The sequence below is a fragment of the Pseudorca crassidens genome, chromosome 19 (genome assembly GCF_039906515.1).
Source record: "Pseudorca crassidens isolate mPseCra1 chromosome 19, mPseCra1.hap1, whole genome shotgun sequence".
NCBI classification, from domain to species: Eukaryota; Metazoa; Chordata; class Mammalia; order Artiodactyla; family Delphinidae; genus Pseudorca; species Pseudorca crassidens.
In genome coordinates this window covers 57,078,314-57,099,538 of record NC_090314.1, presented here as the reverse complement: position 1 = coordinate 57,099,538, position 21,225 = coordinate 57,078,314, and the positions used below count along the sequence as shown (strand labels likewise).

The window sequence follows — 21,225 nt, the reverse complement described above, 5'->3', positions numbered from 1 at the left end:
AGTCCATCATATTTTAGAAGAGTTTTATAAAAACAGACTGAAGAATGGGAAATTTTGGAGCAATTTACATTCTGAAATGTGTCTACAAATTTAGCTAACTTTGGGCTTTCTTACTACATAACAATTATATTGTTAAAAGTGTATAGCTGAAAGGTCACCAAAAAACCTGCCATCTTTAATAAAACATCCCAGTTTTGGGACTTCCCTGGCCGTCCAGTGGTTAAGATTCTGCGCTTCCACTGCAGGGGACACAGGTCCAACCCCCAGTGAGAACTAAGATCCCGCATGCTGCGTGGTATGGTCAAAAAAATCCCAGTTTTGGGAATTCTCTGTCAGTCCATTGGTTAAGACTTGGTGCTTTCACTGCCGTGGCCCAGGTTCAATCCCTGGTCTGGGAATTGAGATTGCGCAAGCCGCGCAGCATGGCCAAAAAAAAAAATTAAGTTTTTGACCTCATTATTTTGACCCTATAAGAGGATATAAACCTCAAAGACATTAAATCATTTTTGGATTCTTTTACCTGCAATTGATTCTCAGACTTCTTAATTCTCTTGTATTAAAGGAAAATGAAATTCTAGTTTATTGACGGTTACTTGGAGGCTTCTGGCCACTGGGTGATTTCTTATAGGTAGACAGAGGATAAGTGCTTTATACTCATCTAGCCAGGTGTCATTTTAATTTAGGACTGTTTCCTGGGCATCTTTAAAGAAGAATAATGTAGCAGTACTTCCATAGATAAACTACTTTGAGGGAAATCTGTTAGTTTATACATTATATAAATGTCGTGAGCTTCACTTGATTGCATCTGATTGTGTTTTGAAAAATCCAGGCAATGAACAGTATTTAAATCATTATTGCAGATTGCAATAACTTTGTAAATACATTGCTAGAGCACAACTTGTTGCACAATGGAAGTCATTGGAAGCATTGCTTAGCAGCCTTGGCAAGAATGAGTTAAATTACCAATAAACATTTCTGGATCTTGTTTACTTGTTTATCAAGGAGAACTAATTTCTTGCAGGACAAAAATTGAGAGCTCACTGTGGCCTTCAGGCAAGTCCACAAAATCCCCATTAATAAGTGTTAAGTGCCCATGCTAAGGGTAGACTCAATTTTAGCACCTAGTTGATATTTGCTATAATCTAAATTAATGATTAAAGTGAAGATTTGCTTAATGGTTAAGTTTTTTTGTTTTAATCCAGCTATGTTAGATACTAAAGAAGGCTTCCCCACAATCCATATGCATCTGCTTTGACTGGTGGTTTCTATCAACCTACAAAGACTGTGGCTTATTGGTGAGGGCAGCTGGACAACTCTGAGAGCAACTTAGAGAAATCCATCTTGGGCACACTCTATAAAGGAGCTCCTTCTCTGCAAATAGCACCCCAGATAAGTGCACAAAAGCAAGACACCCTCGTGGACCTACTTCCTCCCGCTTTCAACACCCTGATGCCTGAAGGTGAGGTCTCCTTCCTGTGTGTCTTAGAAGCTGTGAGCTCACTTAGGTAATGAGAGGCCTGCGACAGCCTGAGCACCGCACATCTGCAGGCTTTCCTACCAGACCTTTGCCTAAAGGTTATTTTTCTCATGAGGAGAGACTCTAGGTTAGAAGACTGATAAAAGTAAGGTTGCATTTAAAGCTACATTACTTTAAATAGAGAACTGATCTAGGGATTATTTTCTCAAGTGGGGACAATATTTGCTTAATCATAAAGTTTTTCATTTTGTTTTTTGTTTTTTTGATCCAGCTGTGCTTGATACTAAAGGAGGTTTTCCCACATATGCATCTTCTGTATTTTGAAATTACAACTATGGACAGTTATGGCTAATCATAGTAGATTGTCTTCCCTTCTTTTAACACCTTGGATGAATTTTGGGGCACATTAATGTGTTATGTGAAGATGGATGTTGAATGTAAGTTTCTCTGCCATTCTTAGCCAATATATAAAAATTACATTAGCCTAATTGCTAAAAATGCCAAGGATTTGCGTTCAGTATCTTTCTGGACAATGTAGTTTTCTTGTTTTCTTACCATATAGATACTCTATAGATTCACCTCAGCCAGCCATCTTAAAATACCTGCATGGGCAACAGAGAGATCTACGGAGAAAGTTTGGGTAAAATCATTGCATATGAAAATAGGTATGGGGTTTATTTTGGGGGGATGGAAATGTTCTGGAATCAGACCATGATGATGGTTACACAACATGATGAATATCCTAAAAACTAATGAAATGTACGCTTTAAAATGGTGAATTTTTATGTTGTATAAGTTACATCTCAATTTTTTTGGACAAAAGCGTTGTTATAATCAGTGTATATGAGTCCCTCCTACTAGAGAGGCCTTAGACACATGGCCTATCAGGGCTTGGCAGCATCAGTCAGCATGGGAAAGCCTGCAGTTTGTGAAGAGCTCTTGGCATCCTTTTCCCAGCCTTCTCAATGGCTTCGTCTCCGTGTATCCATTCTAGGCGAATGCCTCCATGTTGTAAGTCTGAGAAGATGCTTTTAAGAAGTGAATACTCAGCAAGTGTGAGACTCCTAGTTGTTGGTAGTTGTACTTTAAATTGTCTCTGAATTGGTAACCGTTATAAAGAACAAGCACACTTTTCCCAATACCTTCATAAAATGAATTATGTTTACTTCCTAGGGTGGGTGGGATGTAGAAGAGGTTGCTGTTCTGCTAAAATGAATTGATTCTGTTCATCAGTTATTGTGATGATTGTTCTGATGTTCACATGGGCATTTCTGTAAGAATAGGCCATGTGTTTTAGGCATTTAAAGTGATATCAATGGCTATAATATTTTCGTTCAAATAATCTCAACAAACTTTTAATATTTTCTCTATAAAATCCCTCAACTTTCACCCCTTTTTTCTTTGCCAGTGTGTAGAATTTGACAGCAGTATCAAGAGCTGATGAGGAGGAGAAGATGGAAAGGAGTCTAGCAACTTAAAAATCTCATAGCGTTCTGTGAGGTGACCTTTTTCCTGTTGGTGGCTCACTTTATTTAGGAGACAAAGAAGATACTAAGGCCTGTGATAGTACCGTCATGTCATATCTGAGCTTATTTTCCTCCCTTATTCTTTACATCACAGTTTGCTTTTTGTGTTCATAAGTTGACTCATTTGTTTCCTATTAGTATTTGAAACACCATATGGTCACCATAAGTCCTAACAAAATGACTTCTAATGAGGAGGGGAAGACCCATGTTCCCACCTTCCTATGAAATTTTGGCCTATTCACAAAACTACCCCATTGAAGAGAGATAGTTATGCTTAGGAAGGAAGAGGTTGATAAAAACGTTTGGCATGGTGTTCTATGACTTAAAAATTTTAAGTAGTAGTTTTTATATCTAAGCTTTTATTAATTTTGGTAAGAACATTACTATATCGTTTTTATTTCACTTTTAGTGCTAAGAGGTGCCAAGCATCTGGTAGCCTGCCAGTTTAGGATTTGTGTAAGTCAAACAACATGAATTAGAAACTTGTACTTATATTTTCTTATTTAAAACCAAACAGAACAGATTTTACTATTGAACTTTTATAATGAACACATAAAATGAATATTAAATATCCAATAGAGTACATTGAAGTTAACATTTCTGTTTTTGTTTTTAGTAACTTATTTTATGGTATTGAAATTATGGCCTGTCAAAAACTCCCAGACATATTTTCAACAGCTTCTAGAGAGCCACTTATGCTTATTTGTTACTACTCTTGTTTTTCCTGTAGCTCAGTTAAGAAAAGCATAGTTAACAGCATGGTGTTTAAGACTAGTGACTCTAGGACCAGACTGTCTGGGTTTGAAGCCCAACTCTGCCGCTTACTAGCTGTGGGACCTTGGGCAAGTGACTTCCCTCTTTGTGTGTCAGTTTCCTGATGATACCAATGATACCTGTGCCAAGGGGTAGTTATGAGGATTCAGTGAGTTAATGTATATAAGGTGCTTAAAACCGTGCCTGGCACTTAGCACAGTGTAAGTACTATTCTTATCAATGTCTGAACAGTGCTCAGGTTACTGCTTTCAGTTGCATTGCTACCTCCTTCAACAGCCTGTGGGTCCGTGTTGTCTTCAGAGCACTCTCCTCTCTTCCCTGTCCATTCGAATTTCACTTCAGTCGCAGTTCTTATAGCCTCCATCAGCCTGGTTATATCTCAGACAATGAATTTGTGTTCTCAACGGAACTACTCTTTCAGGGATCAAGACTGTTGTACAGAAGTGTTCAAAATAACACATCAGTTAAAACCTTTATACTAAAATGTTTGTCAAATTGGAAGCTTTTGAGGCCAGCTATTTACAGGAAAACTCTGAACCAAAGCAAGGTGTTATCTAATTTAGGGAACGAACCAGGGTTTTCAGTACCGCTCACAGATTCTCCAGAATTAGTGACGTTGAGTCACTGATCACATGAACTTTCCTCAGTTTTACCACTTCCAGGATCCTTAGGGCAAGTGAAAATCATAGACAGGAGGAACCAGGAACACCAACGTTGCACCGTTCATGGTTCTTGTTAGTTCTTGGGGCCGGGACATGTCACAGATATCAGCTTTTTCCCAGTGAGAATGGGCTGAAATCATTTGCTGGTGAGTGACTCCACCCCACCTTAAAGTGTTTGCTTGCTTAAGTGCCTGTGGTGCTTGTACTGTGGGTTCCTGTGTATGTAACTGTGTGTTAAGATAGTTTCATTGTATCTAGGAGGTTGGTACTGGCCCCAAGGTCTTTGGCTAAAACCCGGTTATAGGATTAAAGCCTGTCTTAAAGATTTAGACACATGCAGAAATTCACTAGATGCTTATTTTGTTTGCCTGAATAATACTATCTGGGCTTGCTTTTTCTGCCAGAGAGAGTGTTCTAAACCAGGATCACTTCAGAAGATAGCACGTTATCTTATTTATCTTTTTTTTTTTTTTTTTTTTTTTGCGGTAAGTGGGCCTCTCACCGATGTGGCCTCTCCGTTGCGGAGCACAGGCTCCAGACGCACAGGCTCAGCGGCCATGGCTCACGGGCCCAGCCGCTCCGCGGCATGTGGGATCTTCCCGGACCGGGGCATGAACCCGCGTCCCCTGCATCGGCAGGTGGACTCTCAACCACTGCCCCTCCGGGGAAGCCCACGTTATCTTATCTTAAATAAAGATTTGGACAAATAATTGTCCAAATATTTACCAATAACTAATTTTAGCTTTATTTAGCGTTTTTTTAAAAAGCCATTTTTTTTTTGTAACTCTTACTGGTGTGGTTATTGTCATAAAGTTGTATGGTTTCTGGGTTATGTTTGGTGTCAAAACAGAATGTGTATGTATATCCTTACAAACATTGAATCCAGAACTAATAGTTTACCTAAAGCTCTTCAAAAATGAGGAAAGGTTTTTCAGCAAATTGTAAGAAATATTTATTTTTACATACACACACACACACACACACACACACACACACACTTGGATAAGTAATTTAGGATTCTTAATCTACTGCTTATCTGCTCTTACAATATTCTCCTTGAAGTTAAAAAAGATTTTATTCTCAAACTTAAAAATGAAGAATCTTTGGTAAGTCATGAACTATGAGCTCTGTGACTAAATTTCTTTATAGGAGTTATGTATGGGGAAAATAAAGTAGCCAGTAGGGTTAATATAAATATGGAAAACAGATTATAAATAAGTGTCATTTGAGCCTTTGGACACCACAGTGTTGTCTTCGACAGTGACTGGAATTTTTTTGGGTTTTTTGTTTTGTTTTTTCTTTCCTTTGCTAGTTTCAGAATCCTATCACATTGTGGCTAGATTTCATTAAGCAATATTTAAGAACAGGACCATTTCTCGCATTTTAAGATTCTGTTTCCGTGATAAAGCTTGATTATTGCTTGAAATAGATGAAATTCGGATTTAATAAGACTAGCTGTAATAAAGATGAACAGCGGTGGCTTATTAGGGATATGGGTACATCTGTCACGTTGCCAGATCTCTGCTACTCCTGTGTGAGTCTCGTGAGCAGTGACCACTGACTAGCCAGGAGAGCAGCTGGCTCCCCAGGAGCAGAGCCATGACCTTCAGTCTGCGAGGTGTCAGGGGTGGGTTTCTACTGTCAGCTCTGTCTGTTGCCCCCTTTTTGTTGGGCTCACAGATTGCTGTTCACTGTGCACATTGGGATCAAGTCCCGAGCACACACCATCTCTTCCTGTTGCTTCTCCAGAGGCCATCATTGTCTTGCCTATGTGCCTTTTTATTCAAATCTGACCATTTTACATACGTATCCAATCAGACTTTACAAATCATAAGCAGGATGACATTCTAATAGTCATTTGTTTTACAAAAAGATTTACTACAGTTCACTTTTAACTTAAAAGAACTCTTCTGACTTATTAGCATCATATATCTTTCATTTAATTTTGGAAAAGCCACGATAACCACTAAAATCAATAATACTGGGTGTAGTTTTCTTTCCAGTTTTTCTTTCTGCATATAGTTTACCTAATTGTCCAGTTATATATATATTTTTTTTTCTTTCACTTAATATATCTCTAGTTTGTACCCAGCTTTTGCCAAATAGTCATCATAATACCTTTTAGTTGTTTGAGGAAACAGAAAAAGGAATTTAATACATCTCTGTTTATCTCTGCACATTCTCAGCAGCAATTACAGAGTGAGCCATCCCACTGGTTGCTTTTCTAGTCTGCATGTGAAGCTGAAGATCTTAAATTTAGTGTTGAGGGTGAGGAACAAGGCTGTGCAGACTTTGTGGGCAAAGTAGCTAGAGCAGTTACTGATTTCTTAATTGCCAGGAGAAGCATCTAAGTTGCTTGTCTGTGTTTTGCTGGGTTAGTGCATAGCTGCTGTGGACCAGGCTTGTACCACTTGGGTTGCTTTAACACTTTTGCTTTTTCTTGGACAAACATGTCCTGAACACCTGCTACAAGCTGGCTTTGTGCAGGGGTACAAAGATGAATAGACCTGGCTGTATACAAAGCAGTTGAAATCAACTGTGGTGGGGCCATACCTGCTGTATTCACACAGTATGGTGGAAACATGGAAGAGAGGGCAATTAATACCACTGGCAGGGCAGGAAACTCTTATGCAGAGAGAAGCCAGAAGGGCGATCCAGACACAGGAGCAACATGATTGAAAGTATGGAGGTCAAAAATGAGGGGAGGCTATGGTGTGTGGAGCAGAGGTCAATAAACTATGGCTCATACGACACATCTAGCCTGCTACCTGCTTTTGTATGGCCCGTGGACTAAGAATAGTTTTTGCATTTTTAATGGTTGAAAAAGAATATTTCATGGCACATGAAAATTATATGAAATTTAATTTTCGGGACTTCCCTGGCAGTCCGGTGGTTAAGGCTCTGTGCTTCAAATGCAGGAAGTGTGGGTTCGATCCCTGGTTGGGGAATTAAGATCCCACATGCCGTGTGGCCCAAAAAAAAAAAAAAGAAATTTAATTTTCAGCATCCATAAATACAGCTTTATTGGAAGCCACGCTCATTGGTTTAGATATTGTCTATGGCTGCTTTTGCAGTTTAACCACAGAGTTCAGTAGTTCTGATGGAGACCAGACTGTTGCTCTGCATTGCTCTTCAGTGCGCTACAAATCATGGTGACACAGTTACAACTTGACAGTGTTTCCGGCGCCATGTGTGTTAGCATACCACAACGTTTTATTTATTCTTTATTACCAGTGCCTAAGTATCACGTCAAAACGAGAAGAGAAGAATGGAATGTCGTGTTTTTAGGGCACGGGAGTGTGGATTTTCTTGTCACTGAATTAGTTGGCAAAGCTATCTGTAATTAAAAAGCTGTGCTGAAAGAATCCATTAACATTACCAGACTATGTAGTTGTCACAATATTCCCAACTCATAGGAAGGCAACGGTCAGAAAAATCAGAAAATTCTAAAGAGACTGTTTCATTACAGCAGAATTTCTTCACAAAAATGAAAACGAGGCTATAACTGAAGTAAGTTTCTGAGTGGCTCATGTGTTAGCTAAGCAAGGAAAGCCATTTACGGATAGAGAATTAATTAAATTATGTTTGAGGGAAGAAGCTGAAGAAACATGTCCAGAGAAAACAAACTTGTTTAAGAGCATTAGCCTTTCAGCAAGAACAATTTCTCAAAATGTTGAGGTCAATGGGAAAAACATCAGTGGTCAATTAGAAAACAAGGCAAATGATTTTGTGTGGTTTTTCTTGGCTCTTGATGTGTCAACAGAAGCTACTGTTTTATTCATGAAGTCAGTGCCGCGTATGAAGTGACTGAAGAAGTAGCTTCTATGAATAGTCTACTTAAAACAACTACAGCTGAGGATATTTTCTTTTCAAAAACATTAAGAAAACACTTAATTCACTACGGCCTGAAGTATAATCTGCTGATATCTGTTACAACTGATGATGGTAGGAATATGTGTGGAGCAGAAAAAGATTTAATTGGACAAATTTACAAAGCTTATGAAAACATAAGGTGTTTAAAGCCTGTGGTTATTCATTGTATTCATCAGCAGGGACTCTGGAAAGTATTCGAATCTGTCATGAGTTCTTGAACTGCTAGGATCAGTGATGAGCTTCACTCCCTCTTGTGGACTTAACAATCCTCAATTCCATGAATTTTTATCAAAAATAAAAGCTGAATATTCTGGCATGCCCTACTACACAACTAGATAGCTTAGCAGTGGTGAAGTTTTCTTGTAATTTTTTGAGTTCAGGGCTGAGATTGAAATTTTTCTGAAAGAAGAATCGTTCTCAACCACTATTACCGAATGCTGAATGGCTTTGGAAGTTAGCTTTTACTGCAGGCTTGATAATGTTTCTTAATGAATTCACCCTAAAATTACAAGACAAAACATCACTTATACGCAAACCTTATGTTGCAGTAAAGTCATTTTGACAACTAACGTTTGAAACATGTCATGTCAAACTACCTTACACACTTCCTCTGCTGCCAGAAGTTAAAACAAAGGTGAGCTCTCTATCCCTACACAAATTTACCATGGATGTGATTTCATTCATTCATTGATTGATGCATCGGGTCTTAGTTGTGGCGCGCAGGCTCAGTGCCACACAGCATGTGGGATCTTAGTTCCCCGACCAGGGATCGAACCTGCGTACCTGCACTGGAAGGCAGATTCTTAACCACTGGACCACCAGGGAAGTCCCTACCATGGATATGATTTCTGAACACAAATTATAGTTTGAGCAGTGATTTTGCATCTTGATAGGAATACAAAGGAAATTTCCATATTTCAAAATCCATGTACCTTTGCAAATGAGTTCATGCCAAACCTTCAATTGGAAGTAGTTAAAAGAAAAGCATCATATGGGGGGATATATGTATACTTACAGCTGATTCACTGTTATACAACAGAAGCTAACACAACATTGTAAAGCAATTATACTCCAATAAAGATATTTAAAAAAGTATCAAGACACTAGTAGAATTCTATAAATGTATTCTAAGAGCAATATACTCAATTAAAATCATGCTTGTAGAATGATAACAGCATTTGTCAGTACCTATGTATGTGAAAAGACATCTTCAAAGGTGAAATAAGTAAAATCTTATTACAGAATCAACAGATGAACATTCGTAACCAATTTTGGTGAAAGGGACCCCCAACTTTGCAAATGTTATTCCTGCCACCCTAAGTCCATTCTTATTAGTAGACCTGTGTTACCAAAAATTATAGCCAATTATTATTTTCACCAATAAAAAATCTGTGGAAATTTGTTTTTTCTCTTGTTACGTAAGTACGTACGTAATATCCTCAGTTTGGCCTTTTAGCCCTCAAAGTCTGAAATACTTACTCTATGGTCCTTTACAGAAAAAGGTTTGCTGACCCTGCTGTAGAGTTTAGCTTGCTGTTGGTGAGAGGAGCAGGTCAGTGGCAGCAGGGGAGGTAGAGTCAGAGTGAGGCCATGCTAAGCACGATTCTAGAAGCAGGGGGGAACTAGATAGATATGGATTAAAACGTCAGCTGCGTCCTCCCCATTGCCTCTAAATTTACGTGGTTTTGGGACTTCCCTGGCGGTCCAGTGGTTAAGACTTCGCCTTCCAACACGGGGTGCGGGGTCAGTCCCTGGCCAGGGAGCTAAGATCCCACATGCATTGCGGCCAAAGAACCGAAACAGAAAACAGAAGCAATACTGTAACAAATTCAATAAAGACTTAAATTGGTCCATGTCAAAAAAAAAAAAAAAAATCTTGGAAAAAAACTGAAAAAGGACTTCCCTGGTGGCGCAGTGGTTAAGAATCCACCTGCCAGTGCGGGGGACACAGGTTCAATCCCTGGTCTGGGAAGATCCCACATGCTGAGGAGCAACTAAGCCCGCAAGCCACAACTACCGAGCGTGCACTCTAGAGCCCGCGAGCCACAACTACGGAGCCTGTGCTCCACAACTACTGAAGCCCGTGCATCTAGTGCCTGTGCTCCGCGATGAAGAGTAGCCTCGGCTCCCCGCAACTAGAGAAAGCCCGCGCGCAGCAACGAAGACCCAATGCAGCCAAAAATAAATATAAATAATTAAAAAAATAAATTTATGTAGTTTTTCTAACAGTCATCTCTAATACTTTTCTGTTTATTCAGTTTATTCAAATTCTGCTCACCCTCCTACCCAGAGGAGAGTGAAACACCCAAACAGATAAAGCTATTAAGTGAGACAATTTAGAATAGGATTTAAAGTTCAGCTGGAGGGAATTCCCTGCGGTTAATAGGACTCTGTGTTTTCGCTGCCAAGGGCGTGGGTTCCATTCCTGGTCCTCAGAGGACTAAGATCCCGCAAGCTGAGCGTACAGCCCCAAAAATAAAGTTTAGCTGGAAATTGAGCTGGTAGCAGTTAGCACTTGATTTAACACCTTAAGAGTGATGTAGGGACTTCCCTGGCGGTCCAGTGGTTAAGACTTCACCTTTCAATGCAGGGGGTGCGGGTTCGATCCCTGGTCAATCCCTGGTTAGGGAGCTAAGATCCCACATGCCGCTTGCGGCCAAAAAACTAAAACAGAACAGAAGCAACATTGTAACAAATTCAATAAAGACTTTAAATATGGTCCACATCAAAAAAGTCTTAGAAAAAGAAAAAGTGATGTAATTTACTGCATATATTGTTAATTCCTTATGTTATCACTGTTGGTTTAATGGGGCAAGTGATTGAATTTTGATTTCAAGTAGCCTGAATTTTGCTGTTTTAGAATTTTGGAAAGTAAAGATAATCCAGTAAATATTGAAAGTATCATTTGATTTTTTAAAAAATGTTTGCATGTATTTGATTTTAAAAGTTTTTAGGGAAAGGTATTAGTTTTATAAAGCAGTTCAGTAATATGATACATTATGATTATATTTGTGTAAAAGTACTGGGAGAAAATTAACCAAAAGTCTAGCATTATTCGTGGTGGGATTAAGGGTGATTTCGTCCTTTTTTAAAAATATATATATTTTTTTAAATTTATTTTTGTTTGGCTGCATTGGGTCTTTATTTCTGCGCGCGGGCTTTCTCTAGTTGCAGTGAGCGGGGGCTACTCTTCGTCCCGGTGCGCGGGCTTCTCATTGCGGTGGCTTCTTTTGTTTTGGAGCACCGGCTCTAGGTGCGCGGGCTCAGTAGTTGTGGCTCGTGGGCTCTAGAGCACAGGCCCAGTAGTTGTGGCTCACAGGCTTAGTTGCTTTGCGGCATGTGGGATCTTCCCGAACCAGGACTTGAACCCGTGTCCCCTGCGTTGGCAGGCAGATTCTCAACCACTGCGCCACCAGGGAAGTCCCCCCTTTTCTACATTTAAAAACTTTTTGTAAGTGGGCATGTTACTTGCACAATGATCCTTTACATTTACAGATAAACCATTAATAGGATAATTAATATGATGTCCTAAAAAGGAGTGAAAGATAACTTTGAAAGTCAGCCCCTGTTGGGACAAATGCAGGTGCTGCTCCTTAGTCAAGGTGAGACTCTGAGCAACCTCAGTGTTCCTCCAACCTTCGTTGATCCTCCTGGGAAGGACGAAGATGTGGCTTTTTCCATCAACTCTTACTGATTCAGGGCCTGAGTGGTTTCTTGACTCATCCTGGCCACAGTAGGTCACTGAGGCCTTGCAATTTGAAGCTAGTCCACATTTATTGTCTTTTATCCTTGAGTGCGGGTATTCCTGGGAGATGGAAGTGTGAAGAATTGAGCTCTGTGGCCCTGTGCGCCCCCCAGATCTTGGAGTGGGGCAGGGGTGGTTGGCGAGTCTTCTCTCCTAACCAGGGATTCCAGGACTTCTTGGTTTTCCTGAGAGCTGGTTGAATTGGAACGAGTAAGTTTCAGCCTATTTTCTTAGATCTTATGCTTTCAAACCTTTAAAATGGAAAGATCTGTTGGAGCTTAATGGAGACAGTTGTTCATTTCCACTGAAATTTGTTTCATTTCAATCCATGAAAGTAGAAAAGAGTGATTGCTAAGTGCGTTTCTCCTTGCTGTCTGGGCAGTGCGTTGCTGGTTAGCACAGGGTTAGAGGGGGACAGGGAGAGTGGGAAGTTCTGACTAAACATTTTGGTTCCCAGGTGGAGGATGGCGCAGTTCTGTTAATGGCTTAAGCAGAAGGTTAGACATTTCTCTCATTGATTATTGTTGGTTGAAAGTGGGTATTCTGCTGGCCTAGACTCAGTCATTTGGCCCCTTCTCTCGTGAGAGGCTTTTCTGCAGGACAGTCCGCCCTGTCTGCAGAGTTACAAATTTCCTGCACTGTAGTGTTTTTCACCAGGGAATAGGATTAAGCTTCCAGCTCTCAATGTCTGCCTGTGCGCGGCATCATAAAATTGTTGATACCTTTGTAGACTTTGCCTCTTGTGTGACTTCTTGTTACATTCATTCAGCAAACTGTCACTGTATTGGGTTATTACATGCTTGCTGCCAAGGACTTTATAATCTAGTAATAGAGGAAAACATACACATTATTAATATGCAGTGCAGGATAAGGACTATAAGAAATGTCCAGAGAAAGTGCTGTAAAAGCTTAGAGATGATAACTTAGCTGGAGACAAGGGCAGGAGGGGGAGGATAGGTAGAGGTCAAGGAAAACTTCATGGAAGTGATGGCATCAGAAGATTAATTACCATTGAATTCAGCCTTGAAAGATTTCTACAGGTGAGGAAGGGGACATGAGGAAAGGCAGGGAAGTTAAAGATCTCTTTGCAAGACACCAAGGACTCCAGTGTTACTGGATTCAAGAGAAATGAGGCTGGAAGCGTTCATTGGACCGGATGTGTAGGGCTTGAAATGCCAGGCCGCATACTTGGTCTTTATCAGTGGCTACTCGTGGAAGCTAAAGGCTTTTAAGAAAGTGAAAATTACATTTGGGTTCTGGGAAGAATGATGAGTACTGTGCAACATAAACTGGACAGGGGAGAGGCCGGATACAAGGAGACCGGTTTATTAAGAGGTACCAAGTGCCTGACCCATGGTGGTGGGAATGGAGATGAAGAGGCTTAGAATGAGGTAATTTGTTGCCTCCATGTCTTTCCTCTGTGACACCTCTGCCAGCTGGAGCCCTTTGGAGCCGTAGCATCTGTAGGTAACACTGTGGACATGGCTGCCCCAGAGAAGCAGGCTTGCCAGGAACTCTCTCCGAGAGGACAGACTGTGTCCACAGTCACTTCTCTGGACTGCCTCCCTGGGTTTTTACTGAGGCATTGATTACTAAGCAGGCAGATGCCACTCTTAGGGTTGCTAGATTTAGCAAACAAAAATAGAGGATGCCAGGGACTTCCTTGGTGGTCCAGTGGTTAAGACTCCGTGCTCCCAATGCAGGGGGCCTGGGTTCAGTTCCTGGTCAGGGAACTAGATCCCACACGCATGCCTCAACTAAAGATCCTGCACGTGGCAATGAAGATCCCGTGTGCTGCAACTAGGACCCAGCGCAGCCAAATAAATAAAAGAAGAAACCCAAGCTGTGCTTTAAAAAAAAAAAGAGGATGCCAGTTAGATTGAAATTTCAGATAATGGATAATTTTTTAGTATAAGCATGTCCCACAAAATATTTGATGTATCTGATATTCCAGTTTAACTGGATGTCCTGTATTTAGTCTGTCAGTCCTAACTATCAATACTTCTCATTCTTCCCTGGCCCTGGGATCAGCTTCATCCGCTCCCATTTCCTACCTGTTACCTCCTGAATTAGTCTCCTGTGGGTCAGGAGTCAGGTAGCGTATGTGCTGCGCAGGAGAGATCAGTCTAGCAGTTCGGGGGGTTGGTGTCCCAACTCAGTGCCAGGGTTTGATACCGCCACATGCTGTACCTGTGTACAGTATGCAGGGCAGATTTCTGTCTATAACCAGACAGAGAGGGAGACAGGAAGACCTTACGTTCCAACGTCAGAGGGGCTGTGAGAGGCTCTACGGAGCCTTCCAGGTTTCAACCCAGTGTCTCAGAATATATCTGCAGCCTGGAGATGATATCCCTGAAATGTGGCTCCTCCCACACCTCACCTCATCCTCATTTCCCTTTTCCAGTTCTACCCCACTCACATTCCACAAAGGCGCTTGGAGCTCTTTGACTTAGGCATACTGTTGCTAAGCTCGTGCCGTTCCCTTTGCCTAAAACACCCTTCTCACATTCTTCACCCACAAGTACCTCTCCTTCCCTTTCCCCTTCCTCTGTGCCAGCCTGGGTCAAGGATCCTTCCTCTGGGTTCCCAAAGAGCCCTCTGCAAACCTTCCTCATAACCTTTTCCACAGTTGATTGATTCCACCTGTTACTGGTGTGTCTCCCATGAAAATATGGGCTTCCTAAGGGTAAGGACCTGCTACGTCAGTGTCCTCAGCGCTCACCACCATGCCTGCACCTAGTAGGTGCTCAGTAAATAGGTGCTGAACGAATAGGATGCTGTTTGGGAGCTTCACTGCCCCTTAACCCCCCATCTGTGTTCTTTAGGGAGCACCCAGCTCCAGCTTCCCCCTGCCCAGTACACACGCCTGGACACTTCTCCACACTTCAGGGCTGGGAGGATTTGGGGTTTTTTGGCCACGCCACATGGCTTGTGGGATCTTAGTTCCCCGACCAGGGATTGAACCCGGGCCCTTGGCAATGAAAGCACGGAGTCCTAACCACTGGACCGCCAGGCAATTCCCCTTGTCTGGGAGGTTTTACAGCACTCTCATTAGCGCTAAAGAAAACCTGTCTGGAAAGTCTCAGCCCTGGACCTACCTGTCCCCACACCTTCCATATGCCCAGACTGATAAGGCCCTGCATAGCCTGGCATGAGCCAAAGACATGGGCTGGACCCTCTCGCCTGTTTCCCAGGCATTCCAGTGCCAGGTGGCTGCTCTCTTCACCCTCCCTTCTGCACACAACCTTCTGTGCCTTCTAGAACCATCCTCCTCACTGGCATCAAATGCCTTCTATCAAGCCATTTGTTGCCTTCATTGCTAGGGCTTGAAGGAATGAATATAGAGAACTGGGCTGCCTGCTTGTGCTCACCGTGTGTCTGTGTGTGTGTGTCGGGGGGTGGGGGGGCAGTGGCGGTAAATCTAAGAAACCCTCCACCTGGACACAAAGTGAATGAAAACACGGATGGGTGGTTTGGTTCTGTAAGGGGGTTAAGTGGGTCAGGCCTTCCACTGGGTGGTGTGGGGGGAGGAGCTTCGGGTCGTCTTTTTTTTTTTTTTTTGCGGTACGCGGGCCTCTCACTGTTGTGGCTTCTCCTGTTGCGGAGCACAAGCTCCGGACGCACAGGCTCAGCAGCCATGGCTCATGGGCCCAGCCGCTCCGCAGCATGTGGGATCTTCCCAGACAGGGGCACGAACCCACATCCCCTGCATTGGCAGGGGGACTCCCAACCACTGCGCCACCAAGGGAAGCCCTGTCTTGGTTTTTAGATGCAGAGCAAAGGAGAGAGATGCAGGTTGGGAGGAGGCTGGGAGGACAGACAGAGCCCCCACCCCCAGGTTAGGACAGAGATAGAATACCTCAGCTGCTGCAGGTACTCATTTGCAAGACTGTTGTGGGAGGCAAGGCTGAGAGGGAGTCTCTTCAGATGCTTCCAACATGAGCTTCACAAACAGACTTGGGTAATGCTAGGAAGTGTCTCTGGAAGGAGGTCAGCGGACAGGACAGTGATGACCTGTGTCAGTGGTCCGGAAGGACACCTTGTGACCTGGGCTCTCAGCTCTAGAGCAGCAGCCGTCCTGGCCCTTGGCCTTGTGCCCCAGCCCTGCTCCTGAGACAAGTGAGGCCTCCAGGAACTGGCAGGCAGATTGGGCAGCAGAGACCCTTGCAGGAAGTTTAGGAGAGGCTCCTCGAGCTCTGGTGTGCAGCCTTTTCCCTGTGATCAGTGGTTTGGCCTGGGAAACCTCGGGGAGCGCTCAGAGAACAAACCACTGACGAAGCGCTCCTCTGGTCACCATGGCAGAGGCAGCTGACCACTGAGGGCCCTTGTGGTCTATGGTTCCTGCCCTTCAGGCTGCTGGGGACCCGCGTATTAGGAAGGATCCTGATACTGAGGGCCTGCCTTAGCTCTGGGTCTTTTCTGGTGTCTCAGTTGAACTAGTCCCCCCAGAGTAGGGCCCTTGGGGGACTTGGTGGCCAACTTCTTGCTGGGAAACAAGGGACTTACCTCTCCGCTCCTGGCCCACCCTACTCGGGGCTCTCCCTGCAGGTACCTGAAGGAATTCCGCACTGAGCAGTGCCCGCTCTTTGTGCAACACAAATGTACTCAGCATCGGCCCTACACCTGCTTCCACTGGCATTTCGTGAACCAGCGACGCCGCCGGTCCATCCGCCGTCGGGACGGCACCTTCAACTACAGCCCCGACGTCTACTGCACCAAGTACGACGAGGCCACAGGCCTCTGCCCGGAGGGCGACGAGTGAGTGCTGCCCAGCCTGCCCTCAGAGGAGCCCCCTGCCTCCTGGATCAGATGCCCTCACAATAGTCCAGTCAGAGTCCAAGAAGCCAGCCAGAGCCTGCCTTTGGGGACCTGCTGCAGCCTGGCCCACCGTCCTATGGTTTGGACCTGGGTTCAGACCCCGCCATCATCTGGGGGAGACCCCTTCTCCTTTCCCTACTTTTGGGAAGCCCTACACAGGCCTTTCTTCTGCTAAGCCTAAGGGCCACATCTGAACCAAAGTGGCTTCCTGGGCCTTCTTGTCTGGTCCCTTGCAGGTCACAAGGACCCTCTCCCCAGCCCGTACTACCCACTCCATCCCATGCAGTTCCCACCAAGGCTGGCTGTTTAGTGACATACAGCCTCTCTAGTTCCCTTTTTGCTGACCCTAAATATTTTGCCACAAAGCTCTGTGAAGAGACAGGGCATAACACATGACAAACATGAGGTGGCAAACCTGGGAACGTCACTGAGGGAGCACTTACTGACCCTGCCTAACAAGTGTCTCAGCCGTGCGGAGGTGGTGACGGAGGCACTGCAGGGTGTTCTGTGGGTGCACCTCACTGAACCACCCGACACCAGCTCTTCCATTTCTCCCAGGGGTCAAAGGCTTGCTCACCCCTCCCCCCCAGCTTCATGAAGCACCCAGGGCCCGAGGGTGTTTGCTTCTCTGAAGACCCCTGACCTAGGCAGTGTTTGTTCTCCCAAGAGTGCCCCCCTCTGGAGCTTCTCTTCAGGACAGCCCAGGGCACTGGCTGAGTAGTCTTTGAGAAGCTGAAGTGGGAATGCCAGGCCTTTCAGGGCCCACTTTGGGCTACAGCACCCACCGGCAGTGGGAGGGTGGCTCTGTTACCTCAGCAGGACTCGTCACTTGCTTGCCTCTTTGACCCACCATCAGTACACCCACTGGGTCATGAGAAAGCCTTCAACGGGCAGGGAAGGGCACGGCTGGTAGCCCAGGCTGCAGGGGGCGAAGGTGAGTGACCCCCACCCCTGCTGCTGTGTTTCAGGTGCCCATTCCTGCACAGGACCACAGGGGACACTGAGCGCAGGTACCACCTGCGCTACTATAAGACTGGAATCTGCATCCACGAGACAGACTCAAAAGGCAACTGCACCAAAAACGGCCTGCACTGCGCTTTTGCTCATGGGCCCCATGACCTCCGCTCCCCTGTCTACGACATCAGGTGGGCTGATGGCTGAGGGCCGGGGTGGGGGCCTGGCTGCAGACGCGGTGAGTACCACCGACGGAGTGCAGGGCTGGCACTCTGGTTCCTTCCTCCTCATGCCCTCTCCCCGCTCTCTCTGTCCTCTCCTCTCTTCCCAGGGAGCTCCAGGCAATGGAGGCCTTGCAGAACGGCCAGACCACAGTAGAGGGCAGCATAGAGGGCCAGTCGGCTGGGGCCGCAAGCCACGCTATGATAGAAAAAATCCTCAGTGAGGAGCCTCGGTGGCAAGGTAAAGGTGGCCACACAAATGGCCATGCCCCCTCCCACCAGCTGTCTGTCCTCCCCCCTCTCCTCCCCATGGCTGCTCTGAGGACATGGCTCACCACCACCTGTTGCCTTCTCCAGCCCAAGCCACCGCCTCTGCTGGGAGGCACTTGCCCCCTCATCCCACCTCACATCCCGCCAACTGCAGCCCTGGCATCCGGTGGCACTTCTGGGGGAGTCTCCCCAGACACACCTTGCCCTGCTCCCGTCACCCCAGGTGCTCCCTAAATTCCGTCAGGAGGCTTTCACACATACACAGTCGTACACGTATATGAGTACACATAGGTGTATTCTCAACCCTCCTGCGGACGCCCTTTTAACTCTGAGCTGTGAGTATCTCCAGTGAGGGACGGCGGCATCCTCCTTACCTCTCTCCCGGGTCTCAGTCTTGGCATTGGCCCACGAGGAGGTGGCCCTGCTCATACCTCTCACAAAAGCCTCAGCTCCTAGACTCCTTCCTAGTGGCTTCTCCTTCCCCTCCCCGCACCCCGCCCCTGCCTCATCCACCTGACCCCTGCCTCTGGCCCCCTGTGCAGAGACCGCTTATGTGCTGGGGAACTATAAGACGGAGCCGTGCAAGAAGCCCCCACGGCTGTGCCGCCAGGGTTATGCCTGTCCCTACTACCACAACAGCAAGGACCGGCGGCGGAGTCCCCGGAAACACAAATACAGGTCCTTTGGCCCAAGCAGGCCAGCCGTGGGAGGGAGGGTGGCAGGGAAGGGATCACTGCAGGGGCTGCTTGCACTGTGCTCTCAGGGAGGCCAGCCCGGGGATCACAGAATCACAGCACCCAGGTACGAGGGGAGACAATGGTCAGGATAGCTGAACGATAGGGGGCCTTCCTGGATCCTCCTTTGGCATGAAATGAGGATCTTGGGTTAGAAGCCCCTCTAGTTCGGATCCTGAGGGGCGTTTGCCAGGGCCCAGCTGTGGTGTGGTTGTAGCCTGGCTCTCCTTGGGCTGCACAGTGCTCGGGGGGAGGACTTGGCTAAAGCGAGCAAAACAGTGTCCTTCTTGGTGATGCAGCCAGGTTGGGCCAGAGAAGCAAAGCCAGGCTTCTGGCCCCAGTAAGGCCCTCACTCTGCCGCTGATGTTTCCTACTTCTGAGCCTGGCTGTGCAAAGCCGGGAGACCAGAGAGGGGTCCTGAACAGCAGCGATCTCATTGGCTCCCCCAGATCCGCTCTGCGTCCATCTGACCCCACCCTCTTATTTAACCAGGTCATCTCCATGTCCGAACGTAAAACACGGGGACGAGTGGGGTGACCCTGGCAAGTGTGAGAACGGAGACTCCTGCCAGTACTGCCACACCCGCACGGAGCAGCAGTTCCACCCAGAGGTGGGCCTTGGAGCTGGCGCCCGAGCTGCGGCCCTTCGAGGGTTGGGGGTAGCTTAACATATCCTCTTTGGAAAGCAAGGAGGAAGGAAAGGAGGGTCCGGGCCGATGCTGGCAGAATCCATCCTGACACCATCCTGGGAGGGGTCTGTAGCCACAGGCTCCCCCCGGGCAGTACGTAAAGGAGCCCCACACCCTGATTCGGCAGCTTTCCACACTCACCGAGCAGCCCTTGGCCCCCGGTTTTGTTTCCCCAAGCCCCCCTCATAGGGAGAGCACGCACTGGGCATGGTGACTTGGCCGTTCTGGGCTTTGCACCACTTGTGGTACTTAACGTAGCACCAAGATTTAAAAAATAAGAAATCCCCTTACCGTTGTCCTGTACCACATGAGGGCCTAGGGTACCAGCAGCTTCCCTGGTGCAGCCCCTAGCCCCACGGTGTGGCCTGGGCTCTGTCAGTGCCACAGTCTCACATACGGTATGTAAGAAATCCCCTTACCGTTGTCCTGTACCATATGAGGGCCTAGGGTACCAGCAGCTTCCCTGGTGCAGCCCCTAGCCCCACGGTGTGGCCTGGGCTCTGTCAGTGCCACAGTCTCACATACGGTATGTAGAGGCATGTGCTGTCCCTTCCCTTGGTTCTATGGAGGTCAGGACACCCTGAGATAGACACACGGACGGAAACTATGTGATGTGGGCTACAGACAGCAGGGTAGAAAGTTAGGCCCAGCGTAGATCCCAACCCAGAGTGCTCCAGGGTGGATGGGTGTTGCCTGTGAACTTGGCTCCCTTAATGCCCAGAGTTACATTGGAAGGTCACAGCCCTGGCCAAGATCATGAGTTGAGAGTAGCATGGAGAAGATCCCTTTGTGAGAGCTGGGTCAGGGCTGGTTAGGCCTGTGACCACAGGAGGGGGGTGGTCCCTGGCATGCGGGCGGCAGTGTCTGCTCACTCTGGCTTGAGTAAGCAGTTGGCAGGGAGAGACTTAAGGAAGCGGCATCGGGTGGGGAGGAGAAAGGAGAGATTTCTAAGCTAACCCAGCCATGCTGAAGGCACCCCTGGCTGCCTTTCTCTCTCTGCCCAAGCCTGACCCACCTCTGTTCTGCTCTGCCCTCCAGATCTATAAATCTACCAAGTGCAACGACATGCAGCAGTCGGGCAGCTGTCCCCGAGGACCCTTCTGCGCCTTCGCCCACGTAGACCGTATGCTGTTCCCATTGCCCTGGGGCAGTGCCCTCTCCACCCTCCCCTTCCGTCCCCCCTCCCCCTAAGTTCAGTGTTAGCCAGCAGTGGGCCCCTGTCCCCCCTGGAAGTTCCATTCCCCCACCCCCCCGCCCCACCTCTCTGGAACTGGTCTCAAAACCCTGGAGCTTCCAAGGCCGTGAGACAGCAGGGACTGTGCCCCTGGTTGCACACTCACAGGCCCAGGCAGGGTGAGGCACCCTCCCCGAGCCAACTAGGCAAATCCCAGCAGCCACCCCGTGCCCCACCCATGGCAGACATCACTAACTGAACACAGCACTCTGCCCTGCTGAGAGCAGAGCTGTCCAATCAAAATTTAAT

The 21,225-nt window shown here is 46.3% G+C and overlaps 1 protein-coding gene and 1 long non-coding RNA gene across 4 annotated transcripts in view; one reads left to right on the top strand and one right to left on the bottom strand.

Annotated features, from left to right (window-relative positions):
- The window catches only part of UNK (unk zinc finger), a 33,973-nt gene that overhangs the window by 2,954 nt on the left and 9,794 nt on the right, over nt 1–21,225 (top strand). For 2 of the 3 annotated variants that reach the window (XM_067714553.1, XM_067714551.1), the window contains exons 2-7: nt 16,606–16,815; nt 17,844–18,020; nt 18,161–18,291; nt 18,863–18,998; nt 19,547–19,664; nt 20,781–20,865. In XM_067714553.1, the coding sequence (XP_067570654.1) occupies nt 16,606–16,815; nt 17,844–18,020; nt 18,161–18,291; nt 18,863–18,998; nt 19,547–19,664; nt 20,781–20,865 (857 nt within the window). Of the gene's footprint in view, nt 1–1,202; nt 1,460–1,748; nt 1,915–2,039; nt 2,143–16,605; nt 16,816–17,843; nt 18,021–18,160; nt 18,292–18,862; nt 18,999–19,546; nt 19,665–20,780; nt 20,866–21,225 lie in introns of all 3 variants that reach the window. The other variant, XM_067714552.1, reaches the window with a different exon arrangement.
- On the bottom strand, nt 6,436–21,089 carry LOC137211853 (uncharacterized). Its single transcript, XR_010937240.1, has 3 exons — nt 21,003–21,089; nt 20,162–20,322; nt 6,436–12,879 (listed from the first exon to the last, which is right to left on the bottom strand). It is a non-coding gene; the product is annotated as an uncharacterized lncRNA (long non-coding RNA).